Genomic DNA, 13,855 nt, shown 5'->3' on the forward strand with positions numbered 1-13,855 from the left:
TTCCTTTTTCAAATTAAGAAAAGATCTTAGTGATACATTTGTCAAAAGGGGAAAAGATCTCTATTCAAAAGGAGGTTATTTTAAAACCTTAAAACGTCTTTTTAATTTAATTATATAAATAATTGACGTTGAATTTTAGGATTCATTCTTGGAATCCACTAGTTGGACACCATTTGGTGGTAGACGATAAGATTTTAAATTCATAGTGACCCCAACTAATACATTATTTAGAATTTTAATCGATATTTATGATCTTATTGATTTTCATTATTAAAAGACCCAAACTTTATATTGTTGACTTCCTTTTTTTCTCCCATCAAAAAAGTCTTTAATGATTCATTCATTCAAATTTAGATGTTATTTAAGGATCTTTTTTTAGACGAGTTATATTGTTTCGTTTTTGTTTGCTGAGGTTTATGCTCTTTCCTTAAAAAAAAATGGAAACTAATCAAAAGAGTGTGAGAAAAAGTTAGTATAATGTGCACAAAAGGCTATAGATGATCAATCCTCAAGAAAATGTAACAATGGAGATGATAATGGCTGCTCCAAAAAACGAAGAACGACCAGTTTATGGAGCAGAAGCAACAGATACTTCTAGTAAATTAATTTTGCCTTACGAGAGAGCTGTTTACCTTTTAAAAAAAAGAATCATAACAAAACTTCGATCAAGCTTCGAGATGTTTTTGTGTATGATGATGAACAATAACCTCCGTTCAAGGATTCACATAGAGATCGATTATTTTATCAAAAAAAATTGTCTTATAACACTAAAATATTTCATCAAAGTAGAAAAGAAGAAGACATATGAATGAATGAAATAGTCAACTCAAATGAATTGGATCTTGCACTCTGAAGAAGCTGTCTGGAGGAGCTTCATTAGGTCATCGGTGTACTTTTTATCTTGCTTATCAACTTGAACCTGAACCTTCACAACTTCAAGACACCTCAAATTCTCCATAAAATGTCTCATCTGTTTCAATTCTCTACAACTTCCTCCATACCCATAAACCTTTAGCACCTTCACTCCACACGACAGTAAACAACTAATTTTCTTCTTCCTCTTCTTCCTCACACGTTTGCAAGCGCATACATCCCCACATCCTTTTGTATACTTGTGCACAAGACCCTGAAAGGATAACACACCAGCACACTTAGAGAATATATATGTTTGCTAGGTTCTAAATTATTGGTTCGTTTTCAGACCTTAAGGACTAGAGTATCTAGGTTTGGAGATTTCCTGAGCAGAAGCGGCAATACTTGCCAATCACGTTCCTCGTGACTCTCAAAAGACAACGTCACGAGGTTGTTGAACTCAGGCATAGATTCACAGCAGCAATGAAACACCTGATGATCGGTCACACAAACAAAGTCATGGCTACAACTTGAAACAAGTAAATATATATACAGTATATATATATATATAGAGAGAGAGAGACGACTAATTAACAATATACTAGATTACAAGAACAAGAAGAAAAGAGAAGAGAGTAGGAAAGTGACCTCAAGAGAATCAGCAGACAAGTGAAGGGTCACAACATTCCTTATAGCTTCAACGAGTTTGGTTGCATCACCCCAAGCATCACCCTTTGTAGAATCATACCCATAATATTCATCTACTGGTGGGATATAATCATTATACTTCCATAATATAAGATCCAGTCTAGCCTCGACAAGCGAATCCAACTGACATTGATAATCTTCTGCGACATAACTAGAGTAGTCAAGGTACACAAGACGTGGCGTGTCAAGGCCAACCAATGAGTGGGCGTCTAGATCATAAAAACGGTAAAATATGGTTATCCTCTGGATGGTTGAACCCCAAATATGTTTTCTCCAACCACCCGCATCAAAAGGATCACCAGCAAATATGTTAACTTCCTCAAGCACAGGGCAAGAGTCGAGGAGGCAGTCATAAAGATCACCCCATCCAAACGTACCATAAGACACTTGAACGAGAGAGAGAGTTTTGAGTGCAGGGAAAAGCACACCGTCGGGAGGATGACTGTCTTGGTCGTAACTTCCCCGGGAAAGGGTGAGTTTAACTAACGTCTTGCTGAAGAAGAACTCAGGCATTATACATTGTATGGATGTTGATGACAAGTCTAGTTCCAAGGCTCCGTGTTCTAGCACATTGCGGATCAGATGGTTGTACTGAGAGTTGTCGATTGGAGAAACCCACTTCATAGAGAATTTCTTGATGGGAGAATCACCGAGCAGTCCAAGGGTTCTGTTCACGAAATCAAGGAAGCCACCACCATCGCCAATAGTTTCTGATGCTCTGTTCGGATAAAAGACCATGGACTCATCGAAATCAAGGTTTTGAACCAGAGGCAACAGATTTCTCCACCGTTTTGAGAGAACTGATGTGGCAGCAGCAAGTTTAGTAGGGAACAACGACAGGATCTGACCCAAAACCTCATCTGGTAAGCTATTAATTGAACAAGTTTCCACCTTTTTTTTGGCAGCCATAGCCATAACCTAAAAAACAGAGTCAATCAGTTATCCGAATCAACAAATTTATCAAAGGGATTTAACAAAAGTAAACCATCTACCACAAACAAGCTAATTAACACAGTTTATGTGATGTGTGATTTGATTATCACGAGAAACAACAAACATCAAATCACCGAAACTTGTAGATGACAAGAAACGTCGATAACCTACCTTGGCAGTAAAGATATCGAAGTTGGGAGTTTTCTTTTTTAACTTTTTTTTTTTTGTTATATTTAATCGAATGTACGTCTTATACTATGTATTTATATATGCTAAGCGACCATTGTTTAAGCCCCGAAATTGGGCACGACCAGCGGCGACCTCTATATTGAGTGACCTTCATAGATCATCATACTTTTATTGTACGATTGAGAATTATAATACGAAATTCAAATCAGTAATGCACAAACTAGAACAAGGATTCTGATTCCAATTAAAGTGTTTTTTAATGCAGCAAAAAACAAAACCATCCTCAACGTTGAAAGCAATTACATATATGTATCAGATGTGGAATCTACCATAGTTTTCACTACTCTGATGGTGGGCGCTTCATCTTGAGAAGATGAGAGATGCCAGCAATGACATGAGCACGACTACTAGGAACTCCTGTCTTGGCCAAAGCTTGTCCATTTTTGTCCAACAAAACAAAGCAAGGAACATACTTTATATCATAGTGGAGAAGCTGCAAATTTAGAACAAAAAAAGGAAGAGAAAGATGAAATCTTTAGTAAAAAGCTCTGTCAATTTGTGTATGCAGCGAGAAGAGTTGAAAAAAGTTTAAGCTTATTAAAATACCTCAGGAAACCATTTCTCATTCTCTGCGTCAGCCATTGTAATGCTGAGCCAGTTTGAATTCCTCTTCTCTACCTCTAAAACAAAGTTGAGCAAAGAATTGCAGAGTCTGCATTTGGGTGAGTAAAATTCAAGTACTGTAGCTTCTTTCTGGCTGGCTAAAGCAGCTGCGAAAGCCCTCTGCTCTGCTTCTCCTTGCTCACTATTGCTTAAAGCCTTCTTCTTTGGTCTAAAGTTTGGATTTTGGCCAAGTGAAGTCAAGGAGCTGAGAGCAATGGAGCCAATACTTTGCATAGATCTGAAGAGCCACGGTCCTTGAAACTCGCAGACGCTTGATGATGGTTTGGGTTGGTTGTTTGAATCCCATGGCCACTTCAAGCAAAAGAATGGAATTTGAGAAGTTGACTCGCTCTTAGTGATCTTTGAATCCATCAAGAGTACCCTTCGACTTCAAATCCACAGCAACGGTGCGATGATGAGACTGTGACGAGAATGCAATTCAGTGATGATTAGAGAACGACGAGTGAATTTGGGGATTTGGAAAAAAGGAAATTAGGGTTTTTCTCTTTTTGTGATTTAAACCAATCTGGTTTAACTGAATTAAAATAAAATTTGGGTATTAAACCAAACCGAATTGAGAAACCATACCAAACCGTAATCAAAGCTTCGTTTTGTACATTCATAAGCAAGAAACTAGTTACGCCAAATTCGTATAATGATCTTTTGTTTTTCCGAAAGAAACCAGTTTATTAAAAAGAATGCACACACTTCATGAATCATACAAATGAGAAGAGAGTTTTACAATTACAAGTAAAAATGTAAACAGCGATCCAGTTTTTTCTCTCGTGAAACTCTTGCAAGAAAATGAAAACTTTGGGGTTCACTTCAGAGCCAGGATCTGAAAGCAAAGCAGCGAGCTTTACGTTTTCTCTGCAAGCTCGAGCTCTTACCTTTATTTACGATCCCCAGCTCTTGTCCTGTATCCTTCTCTCTATTCTCTTCTTGACCATTACTTGTCTCTTCTTGTGTGACCGTTGAGTGATCTTGCCTCTGTGATTTTTGAGGAACACTTGTAATGGTTTCTAATAAACTTACTCGCTTTGCCTGGTCCTCTGATCTATCAGGCGACAATTCTTCGGCTTCTTGGACAGGCGTTATATTTCTAACCATGTATATAACTCTATCTAGTGTCCCTAACGCTTGTTCCACCTCTGGACTGACGCAAAACCGTCTTCTCATATCAACATCAGTCTTGGTTCCATCCTCCGAAGAAACGCTTTCCTCATAATCTTCTTCTTCCTCAATCTCTGTAACAGTTTTTCTGTAATGGACAGGTTTGTTTTCACTAGCATCTCCATGATTCTTGTGTTCCTTCTTTGGCAGAGAATTGCCATTCACTTCAGTTGCTTCCAACTTTGGTCCTTCCTCGATTGTTTTATCAGTTGAATACAGAGCTTGGCGTATCTTAGTGTACAAAGGATCATCTAAAGCTCTGCTATAATCTTCATCAAATTTAGCTACGGAAGCAACTGACTGTTACATTCAAATACGAAAACAATATCACACAAGTTAGATTGACACTACCCCCAAAACATCGAAACAGTAAAACAAAAATCGTGTTTTCTGACCTTTTTATAGAGTCTGAAACCGTTGCCAATGAGCTGCCTAGTTATAAAATTAATAAGAGATGGAGGCATCAAGTCCAGCTTTATATCCATCTCCCCTATCGTTCTACAAAATTTGACAAGAGCTAGATTTTAGCCTCAACCAAAGACAATTAGCATGTAGCAATACTACTTGTACAATCATCACTAACCTGAAGTAACTCCTCTGTGGAGTAACCTTTTGTAAAACAAATCCGCCTACGAGATCGATCCTCACTGCATCCGGTGATTCAGGTATAACGAAGTCCTTAGAGGACACTCCAATGCCATCTAAATCAGAGATCTAAAAGTTCCAAACAAAATCGATTTCAGATAATGTCAAAGTTTAATACCAAAGGTAAGATTCAATATATGCGATAAGGATTTTGCTTTACCGAGTTCAAAAGGATGACGACTAAGCCATCTTTAAAGTATTCAAAAAAGAAATAATGCACAATAATCTCTCTGTCCGTCAATGGCCATGGTACCTTCATCCTTTCTTCCCACAATACAAAACATTTCAAGATTAGCTTTATAAGATTCAACAGGTTGGTTACATAGAAACCAAAAAGCAAAGTTCCTCGTCATTCTCAATGGAAACATACCTCGCTAAACAAATCTGTTCACCAACTCCGACCTTTTGCAAGCATGTGCTTTTTAAGATCCTGAATGGTGGAAATGAAAACTGTGGCCACCTATATACAGCACAAACCAAAAAATGAGTAGAGTAAACAAGTTGTCCAGCGAGACAATGAGATCATCTTGTTGTTCACAATCCCAAAATATTTAAGACTCTCACCATTTCTTGTAGAGAGTTGTTTCCCAAGATACACATAAACCTGCATCATATAACTCACAATTAACATCACCTGCAGAAACCTCTTTGAATCCACGGTCTCAGTTCTAATAAGAAATAAACTTACATTCGTGGATAGGCCCATCCATGTAACCTTCAACAAGCATAGTGTGAAAAGGACTTCCATCAAGCCCTTCACGGTACATAACACGGCAATCTTCAAGATCATGTTTTAACTGTAAAAAAAAAACAAAACTTTTTTGCTACATCGTTACAATCTCAAGATCGATCAGTGGTGGACAAAAAAAATGGAAATGTTATGTCTGAAGTCACATACTTTCCAATCACCATCGTTGGTTGATTTAGTAACATCAAGATGATCCGTCATGGATACACTCCTAAGCTTGCTAAGTACCTTGGATACTTCATCTGTTCTTTTATCCAATATATTCTCATTACACTCTACAAAAATTCATCAAAACCAAAATAAAAATCTCAGAAGTGTATCCCTTTATAGAAAACAATAGTATTCTCAACTCCAAAAGAAAGAATCGTATAGCGAAAAAAGCCAAAACCTTTAAGCTGGTTTCTGAGAAGAGATTTGAGAGAGTCGAGATTGGTGAGTTCAGGAGAAGACAAGGTCTTGTCCAACTTATCTCTGTACTCACAGATCTCTCGTTTCTTCTGCATAATCTCAAGCTTTCACCTTCCCAAAGACCAATCCACAAAATCAGTAAGTGATATTAAGAATTAAAAATCCCTGATTTGATCACAGAGAAAAGAAGAGGAGGATTAGAGAGAGAAAGGCCCAACCTTTACGGAGTTCAAGAAAGCTGATTTTTTAGCTACGAGGAACAAAACGTGACCGACAAGACGGAGAAAGTTATATTGAATTATTATTATTATTATTTGTTTCTCGAGAAAATGCAAATCAGGGGGTAGTACAATTTACAGGAGAAGTCGGAGTTTCCCAATAAAGGAAGGAGATGAAGACAGAGATTAATGTTGAGATTAAGGCATAGTTGAGAAAGAGATAGGGTTTAAGAGGGAGATGGGAAGGGGACCGATATGTGTCGGTGTCAGAATGAGTGAAGATAGGTGGGAAGATCTATCTGACTATCTCTCTGCCTCTTCTCTTTAATCTCAACTTCATTCTTCTTTGGGGTTTTTTTTTTCTATTATAATTTTTTTTTAAGTAGTCATAAATAGGAAGGTGATGATATAATACAGTTGAGAAACTGAAATATTTTTTTGGGGGTCCTATGTCTTTAAATTTTTGGTATATTGTACATATCTCCTGATTATTAAATTATACTGTCTGTTCCCTCACATTGATGAGCTTAAAAAAGTAAAGCCAACCAATGAAGATTTATATTGTCAGTTTGTAAAAGTACATTAATCCTCCCTTTGAATTTTGTATCATTCTTTAGTGGAATGATTGGTATATTCATTTTATTTCATTTCCAACTTTATATATTAGCAAAAGTTTGGTGAAAGATTTCATTCCACCTAATTTTTGTCCTTCTAATTACAACATCCTTATAGTAGTAAGTTCTAGTCTTGAGCTATATTAAGTCACAACCATACCTAAGTCAAACCCAACACAAAAACAAAATTCTCAGTTTAGCAGAAAAAGCAGAACCAACATAGTTTGTTTCATACACATTAGTGAATTCATTAGGAAACTGTCCACTTTTTGTTTACTCATAGTTGATGATCACATCAAAACAACATAAAAAGGATCACTTACATTGAGTCGCAAAATCACAAGTCAAATGCACAAAGATAGGTAGTAAATTACTCGGACAATTGATCCCAAACATTGACAATGAGCCATCCTTCAATGGCAGCAGCCTCAAGATGTTCTTCAGCCCCTGCCTCATCCCATTTGGCCTCAATCGAATCCAGCCTACTCAAATCAGACCACAAAACCCTGTGCGCCAATTCTCTCGTCCCAAGAAACTCAAGCACCAGAGTACCACGGGCTTTGGCAGCCAATTTCCCAACGTTAATAGCGTTTCTTATCACAAGACTGTGGTTTTCTCTGAGCAAGTCCAGGTCATCCTCGATCTGCACACCAACAAAAGTGACAAACTTGGAAGCAAAGAAACGGTACAGATCCTTGAGATTGTCATGAAAAGGTTTAGGTAGTCGAAGGAAGAGACATAGGTTTCTCGTGCTCAGCTTCACAGATGACAGACTCCACTCTGACGTTTTGGTTTTGGTTTCAGTTTCAGGACATCCAACGTCCCAACACACATCGAAAATCACAGCTCGGTTACCATTCGAGATCGAATCTTCTCTTAAAAGTGAAAGGTATGGAGAGATATCTGTTGATGATACAACATCAATGGTCTTAGTCTGAACATAAGAGCCATCAGTCATCTTGAACTTTGGTCCATCAAAGGAGGCCATCTTTGAAATCTATGAAATACACAAATCAATTGAGATACTAAAACATTTAGATTAAATTATGATAAGACACAGCTCTAGCACAAACTAATCTCACTAGAATAAAAGATACAAACCCACAAAGTAAGATAGTGAATCCAATCATAACTAATAGTAATACTATTACTTTACCACCAAAGTGTTTACTCTTTTGTTTGTGTAACAAAGTCTATAAGTATTCATCAGTTGGGTAAAGGAAGGACCACACATTGAATGTAGCAATAATCTTAAACAATGAATTGATCATCAAAGTAAAAAAGTACACAACTTTTTTTTTGGATACAATTGTTTTATATTTTCCCTAGTTTCTAGAATTCTCAACATCGTTGTGTGTGCGTGCATCATCAACAGATAACAAGACAAGAGCGAACTCGTTAACTAAAACAGAACCAAAAACGATCGATCTGAGAGATAAAATTTCCCTAATTTTCATCTGGGATCGGAATCGGGATCACATCAGCGAACGATGAGAAGTAAAAATATTGACGCGAGAAGAGAGTGAAAGTACTTACACAGAGAAGAAGAGGACGAACCTTGTAATTTCGCTTCAGGCTATGTGTAGTAAACGGAGAGATGAACAGAGGAGAGAATAAAATCTAAATCCATGAGATCGGACTCATTCATGTAATATAAGGATGATTAATCCGGTTTAACCGAAATCGAACCGGAATTGGTTTTTATTTCAGATGATTCAAAAGGTCTTTTTATTGTGTTTTCTTGGTTTGATATTTGGCTCTATGTTCCATTCATTCGTGCATGTTTCTCTTGTTGTAAGTTGTAACACCTTATTTTCTTAGGTTATATGTACCAGGGATGAGTTGAACACTACTAATTAATCAAATCACACTAATCATCAATAATATGATAATTTTTTTTTCTTGGGTTAGAACTTAGAAAATTAACATAGATATTTAAATTGTGTTTGTTGGGAAGAAGTGACGAAGAGAAAGAGAGACCACTTCCCCCCGTATCAATTGCCAAAACACATGTAACATGTTAGCTCACAACGCTATAATAGTTGAGTTCATGAAGGTACATTTCAACACATTTCACTATTTGATTACTTCTTTGAGTGTCGTCTTATCAAATCTTTGAAGTGTTAAGAAAGTACACAACAATTTACAATTTTAATCACACACCTAACTTGAATTTAAAATTCGGTCTAGTTAGTAAAATCCGGTTTAGTGTAACAACAAGACCAAATTCAGAAAAATTTATCAATTTATAAAACTGGTCCATCTTGAAACCTTACCACATACATAACAACAAAGGCTGATTATGAATTCAGCACAGTTTGTTTCGAAAGCCCATCATCATTTCATCGCCCAGTATCGAGTATTGTGTGTTATACTACCGCCGCTTGCTTCTCTCAACGCAACCTACACAAAAGCCAACACAGCTGCTTACTCTCTCCTTTTTCACTCTTTAACAAAACAAATTCGCCGCTTATCGCCTCCGATCTTCTTCTCTCACAAAAGGTACGGTTTCGTTCTCTTCTTCCTCCGATTCTCTCGTTTCTTCTCCAGATTCGTTCATCGATTTAGCCTTTTAGGAACCTTCACATCGGAATATTTATTTGTTGTATACGTATTCTCTTCAGTTACTCTTATGGAACCGTTCGTTGCTAAGGAGAACGTCATCGCATCTGCTTCTTCTTCTCCGAAGAAGAAGCGACGGATCGATCACACTGAGTCTACTAATAAGTCTGATGGTTCTCCGATGCTCGCTTCTAACTCTAGCGGCCTCGGTTTGAGCAACAGTACCGGTGGTGACGACACGCCGATGGACATGGTGGACAACAACTCCAACAATCATGAGATCGATGAAGATCTTCATAGCAGACAGCTCGCTGTCTACGGTCGCGAGACTATGAGGAGGCTTTTCGCTTCCAACGTTCTCATCTCTGGGATGCAAGGCCTTGGTGCTGAGATTGGTAACGCTTTTTTTGACTCCGTTTTCTGATTTTTTTCTCTTTTTCTTTCGTTTGTTGATTTTCACTTGCATGTTGCTTTATCTACTTGTCCTGGTTTGTTATCTAAGAGCTTCGAGCTTGATTAAACGTATTTCTTGATTGAGCTGTTTGATTTTGTCTGTACATTTGTGCTCTAGGAGTCGAGACCTTAAAATTGGTATATGAACTTGTTTATCCTGATGAGTTAGTGAGACATTATATGATGAAATGCTTATTCACTAGCTTTGTGATGAACTAGTTACTGATATATCTCTTTGTTCTCTTCGTTATTTATATCCTTCTTTCTGATGGATGATGTTTATTTTTTCCTATATAGCCAAGAATATAATTCTTGCTGGTGTGAAGTCAGTGACGCTTCATGATGAAAATGTGGTTGAGCTATGGGACTTATCTAGCAACTTTGTTTTCACGGAGGAGGACATTGGTAAGAATAGGGCACTTGCTTCTGTTCACAAGTTGCAAGAACTCAACAATGCCGTAGCTGTCTCAACTTTGACTGGGAAGTTAACCAAAGAGCAGCTTTCTGATTTCCAGGTATCCAAAACCTTTCTCTTTATTTGGTTTATCTTCGTTTTCTAGTTCTAGTTGTCAGTAATACTTTCATGATTCATGGAAATAATTATATATACAAAAGATAAGAGGTGAGTTAACGTTGATGAAGATGTTTCTACAACAAGTACACTATGTTTTAGCTTGTTCATGATTTTCGCAATAAATAGTGGCTGACCTCTTTTTCGATCTGTGATGCAGGCTGTGGTATTTCTAAATATCTCTATTGAGAAAGCGACAGAGTTTGATGATTACTGTCATAGTCACCAGCCCCCTATCGCATTCATCAAGGCTGACGTTAGGGGCCTATTTGGGTCTTTGTTTTGTGATTTTGGACCTCATTTTACTGTTCTTGATGTTGATGGGGAGGAACCACACTCTGGTATTATTGCGTCGGTTAGCAATGAAAATCCTGGATTTGTATCGTGTGTAGATGATGAGAGGCTCGAGTTTGAGGATGGAAATTTTGTTGTTTTCTCTGAAGTTGAGGGGATGACCGAGCTAAATGATGGAAAACCAAGGAAGATTAAAAACGTGAAGCCGTATTCATTTACCCTTGAAGAAGACACCACTAACTATGGGGGATATATAAAGGGTGGCATTGTGACTCAGGTTAAACAACCAAAGGTGCTGAAGTTTAAACCTCTTAGAGAAGCAATTAAAGATCCAGGCGACTTTCTTCTGAGTGACTTTTCAAAGTTTGACCGGCCACCTCTTCTCCACTTAGCATTCCAAGCACTTGATAAGTTTTCATCTCAAGCAGGCCGATTTCCGTTTGCTGGTTCAGAAGAAGATGCTCAGAAACTAGTAGAAATTGCAACTGACATTAATGAGAGTTTGGGTGATGCAAGGTTGGAAGATGTCAACTCTAAACTATTGCGGCATTTGGCTTTTGGATCCAGGGCTGTTCTGAATCCTATGGCTGCAATTTTTGGTGGCATTGTTGGACAGGAGGTTGTCAAGGCATGCTCTGGGAAGTTCCATCCTCTCTTTCAGGTAAAGACTTCTCTGTTTTAATTTTTCAGTCTTTGTATGTTAAACTTGTTCAGTCTGATAATGACTTAACATTATTTCTGCAGTTCTTTTACTTTGATTCAATGGAGTCACTCCCCAAGGAAGCTCTTGATGCATCAGAGTTTAGACCACAAAATAGCCGTTATGATGCACAGATCTCTGTATTTGGGTCTACTCTTCAGAAGAAACTCGAGGATGCCAAAGTTTTTGTTGTAGGGGCCGGTGCTCTTGGATGCGAGTTCTTAAAGAACTTGGCTTTGATGGGTGTGTCATGTGGCACTCAAGGAAAGCTAACTGTTACCGATGATGATGTAATTGAGAAGAGCAACCTGAGTCGCCAGTTTCTTTTTCGAGATTGGAACATAGGACAGGCTAAATCCACAGTTGCCGCAACAGCAACAACTGGAATAAACTCGCGTCTCAACATTGATGCTCTGCAAAATCGTGTTGGACCTGAGACCGAGAATGTCTTTGATGACAACTTCTGGGAAAATTTGACAGTTGTTGTCAACGCGCTGGACAATGTCACTGCAAGGCTTTATGTCGATTCAAGGTGTGTGTATTTCCAGAAGCCTCTCCTCGAATCAGGAACCCTAGGTGCAAAGTGCAACACACAGATGGTTATCCCTCATCTCACCGAGAACTATGGTGCCTCGAGAGACCCACCAGAGAAACAAGCTCCGATGTGCACTGTGCACTCATTTCCTCACAACATTGACCATTGCTTGACATGGGCTCGCTCTGAATTTGAGGGCCTGCTTGAGAAAACACCAGCTGAAGTTAATGCATATCTTTCAAATCCTGCTGAATACATGAATGCGATGAGAACTGCTGGTGATGCTCAGGCTAGGGATACTTTGGGACGTGTTCTTGAGTGCCTCGAGAAAGAAAAGTGCAATTCATTTCAGGATTGCATAACTTGGGCCCGTCTGAGGTACTCTCCTTTGGCTCAAACCTTTCATTGAGACTCTATATTATTTTGAATCTCTTCACTTAACATAAGTGCTTTCTTACAGGTTTGAGGACTACTTTGCCAACCGCGTGAAGCAGTTGTGTTACACATTTCCCGAGGACGCTGCTACTAGTACAGGAGCTCCATTCTGGTCTGCTCCAAAGAGATTTCCTCGTCCGCTCCAATTCTCCTCAACCGACCTGAGTCATATCAATTTTGTCATGGCTGCTTCTATCTTGCGTGCTGAAACATTTGGAATCCCTACTCCTGAGTGGGCTAAAACCCCAACGGGACTAGCCGATGCTGTGGAAAGAGTGATTGTTCCAGACTTTGAGCCGAGGAAAGATGCAACTATTGTGACAGACGAGAAGGCTACAACTTTGTCTACAGCTTCAGTCGATGATGCAGCAATCATTGATGAACTAATCGCAAAACTAGAGCGGTGCAGGCTGAGCTTGCAGCCAGAGTTCAGGATGAAGACAATCCAGTTTGAAAAGGTGAATCATAATTGTATCCAAGTTTTTTTTCACATTCTGTATATGGATAACAAGAGCGACAAACTAACATTATTATGCTCTTCGTAGGACGACGATACCAACTACCACATGGATATGATCGCTGGGCTAGCCAACATGAGAGCAAGGAACTACAGCGTTCCCGAGGTGGACAAGCTTAAAGCCAAGTTCATAGCCGGAAGAATCATACCTGCAATTGCAACATCAACTGCAATGGCAACAGGTTTTGTCTGCCTCGAGCTGTACAAGGTCTTAGACGGGTCACACAAAGTGGAAGACTACAGAAACACATTTGCTAACTTAGCACTTCCACTCTTCTCCATCGCTGAGCCGGTTCCACCTAAAGTGGTGAAGCACCAAGACCAAAGCTGGACTGTTTGGGACAGGTGGGTGATCAAGGGAAACCCGAGCTTAAGGGAGTTGCTAAAATGGCTAAAAGAGAAAGGACTACACGCATACAGCATATCATGCGGAAGCTGTTTACTGTTCAACAGTATGTTCCCAAGGCATAAAGAGAGGATGGACAGGAGAGTGGTGGATCTTGCAAGAGAAGTGGCTATGGTTGACTTGCCTGCTTATAGACGTCACGTGGATGTTGTGGTCGCTTGTGAGGATGAGAATGACGATGACGTTGATATCCCTCTCGTATCAGTATACTACGGCTGATTAGAAAATTTA

General features: G+C 38.8%; 5 protein-coding genes across 8 annotated transcripts; 1 reads left to right on the top strand and 4 right to left on the bottom strand.

The window, feature by feature from the left end:
* Positions 680-2,473, bottom strand: LOC104734651 (F-box protein At4g27050-like). Its single transcript, XM_010454270.2, has 3 exons — positions 1,501-2,473; positions 1,204-1,344; positions 680-1,126 (listed from the first exon to the last, which is right to left on the bottom strand). Exons 1-3 carry the CDS (start codon positions 2,467-2,469, stop codon positions 827-829), a joined length of 1,410 nt encoding a protein of 469 aa, XP_010452572.1. The 5' UTR covers positions 2,470-2,473; the 3' UTR covers positions 680-826.
* LOC104734650 (thiol:disulfide interchange protein TxlA homolog) lies at positions 2,461-3,827 on the bottom strand. Of its 2 annotated transcripts, XM_010454269.2 has the most exons (3): positions 3,289-3,827; positions 3,012-3,175; positions 2,461-2,478 (listed from the first exon to the last, which is right to left on the bottom strand). In XM_010454269.2, the coding sequence occupies exons 1-2, from the start codon at positions 3,715-3,717 to the stop codon at positions 3,023-3,025; spliced, it is 582 nt and encodes a 193-aa protein (XP_010452571.1). In that variant the 5' UTR covers positions 3,718-3,827; the 3' UTR covers positions 2,461-2,478; positions 3,012-3,022. The 2 variants fall into 2 exon arrangements, with proteins under 2 accessions (XP_010452571.1, XP_010452570.1); XM_010454268.2 differs by lacking the exon at positions 2,461-2,478 and having other exon boundaries at positions 2,892-3,175.
* Positions 4,037-6,895, bottom strand: LOC104734652. 2 transcript variants are annotated; one of them, XM_010454271.2, is made up of 10 exons: positions 6,538-6,895; positions 6,300-6,430; positions 6,062-6,186; positions 5,852-5,960; positions 5,728-5,767; positions 5,534-5,623; positions 5,324-5,423; positions 5,102-5,232; positions 4,914-5,016; positions 4,037-4,818 (listed from the first exon to the last, which is right to left on the bottom strand). In XM_010454271.2, exons 2-10 carry the CDS (start codon positions 6,412-6,414, stop codon positions 4,171-4,173), a joined length of 1,461 nt encoding a protein of 486 aa, XP_010452573.1. In that variant the 5' UTR covers positions 6,415-6,430; positions 6,538-6,895; the 3' UTR covers positions 4,037-4,170. The 2 variants fall into 2 exon arrangements, with proteins under 2 accessions (XP_010452573.1, XP_010452574.1); XM_010454272.2 differs by lacking the exons at positions 6,300-6,430; positions 6,538-6,895 and having other exon boundaries at positions 5,852-5,979; positions 6,062-6,139.
* On the bottom strand, positions 7,332-8,783 carry LOC104734654 (uncharacterized protein At5g06450-like). 2 transcript variants are annotated; one of them, XM_010454274.2, is made up of 2 exons: positions 8,709-8,781; positions 7,332-8,148 (listed from the first exon to the last, which is right to left on the bottom strand). In XM_010454274.2, exon 2 carries the CDS (start codon positions 8,137-8,139, stop codon positions 7,522-7,524), a length of 618 nt encoding a protein of 205 aa, XP_010452576.1. In that variant the 5' UTR covers positions 8,140-8,148; positions 8,709-8,781; the 3' UTR covers positions 7,332-7,521. The 2 variants fall into 2 exon arrangements, with proteins under 2 accessions (XP_010452576.1, XP_010452575.1); XM_010454273.1 differs by having other exon boundaries at positions 7,333-8,148; positions 8,688-8,783.
* LOC104734655 (ubiquitin-activating enzyme E1 2) lies at positions 9,499-13,855 on the top strand. The gene is made up of 7 exons (XM_010454277.2): positions 9,499-9,653; positions 9,776-10,108; positions 10,464-10,681; positions 10,898-11,692; positions 11,776-12,644; positions 12,727-13,159; positions 13,247-13,855. Exons 2-7 carry the CDS (start codon positions 9,784-9,786, stop codon positions 13,841-13,843), a joined length of 3,237 nt encoding a protein of 1,078 aa, XP_010452579.1. The 5' UTR covers positions 9,499-9,653; positions 9,776-9,783; the 3' UTR covers positions 13,844-13,855.

This window comes from Camelina sativa, chromosome 13 (genome assembly GCF_000633955.1).
Source record: "Camelina sativa cultivar DH55 chromosome 13, Cs, whole genome shotgun sequence".
In the NCBI taxonomy this organism is placed as follows: Eukaryota; Viridiplantae; Streptophyta; class Magnoliopsida; order Brassicales; family Brassicaceae; genus Camelina; species Camelina sativa.

Excerpts from the sequence above, each read along its gene's own strand:
- LOC104734650 (XM_010454269.2), bottom strand. The coding sequence starts at position 3,717 with ATGGATTCAAAGATCACTAAGAGCGAGTCAACTTCTCAAATTCCATTC. Across the intron at positions 3,176-3,288 it reads ATGAGAAATGGTTTCCTGAG|CTTCTCCACTATGATATAAA; the intron begins GTATTTTAATAA and ends CTAAATTTGCAG.
- LOC104734654 (XM_010454274.2), bottom strand. The coding sequence starts at position 8,139 with ATGGCCTCCTTTGATGGACCAAAGTTCAAGATGACTGATGGCTCTTAT.
- LOC104734651 (XM_010454270.2), bottom strand. The coding sequence starts at position 2,469 with ATGGCTGCCAAAAAAAAGGTGGAAACTTGTTCAATTAATAGCTTACCA. Across the intron at positions 1,345-1,500 it reads TGTCTGCTGATTCTCTTGAG|GTGTTTCATTGCTGCTGTGA; the intron begins GTCACTTTCCTA and ends ACCGATCATCAG. Across the intron at positions 1,127-1,203 it reads TAGATACTCTAGTCCTTAAG|GGTCTTGTGCACAAGTATAC; the intron begins GTCTGAAAACGA and ends TTATCCTTTCAG.
- LOC104734655 (XM_010454277.2), top strand. The coding sequence starts at position 9,784 with ATGGAACCGTTCGTTGCTAAGGAGAACGTCATCGCATCTGCTTCTTCT. Across the intron at positions 10,682-10,897 it reads AGCAGCTTTCTGATTTCCAG|GCTGTGGTATTTCTAAATAT; the intron begins GTATCCAAAACC and ends TCTGTGATGCAG. Across the intron at positions 13,160-13,246 it reads AGACAATCCAGTTTGAAAAG|GACGACGATACCAACTACCA; the intron begins GTGAATCATAAT and ends TGCTCTTCGTAG.
- LOC104734652 (XM_010454271.2), bottom strand. The coding sequence starts at position 6,414 with ATGCAGAAGAAACGAGAGATCTGTGAGTACAGAGATAAGTTGGACAAG. Across the intron at positions 5,233-5,323 it reads TCGTCATCCTTTTGAACTCG|ATCTCTGATTTAGATGGCAT; the intron begins GTAAAGCAAAAT and ends TGGAACTTTTAG. Across the intron at positions 5,017-5,101 it reads CCACAGAGGAGTTACTTCAG|AACGATAGGGGAGATGGATA; the intron begins GTTAGTGATGAT and ends CAAATTTTGTAG.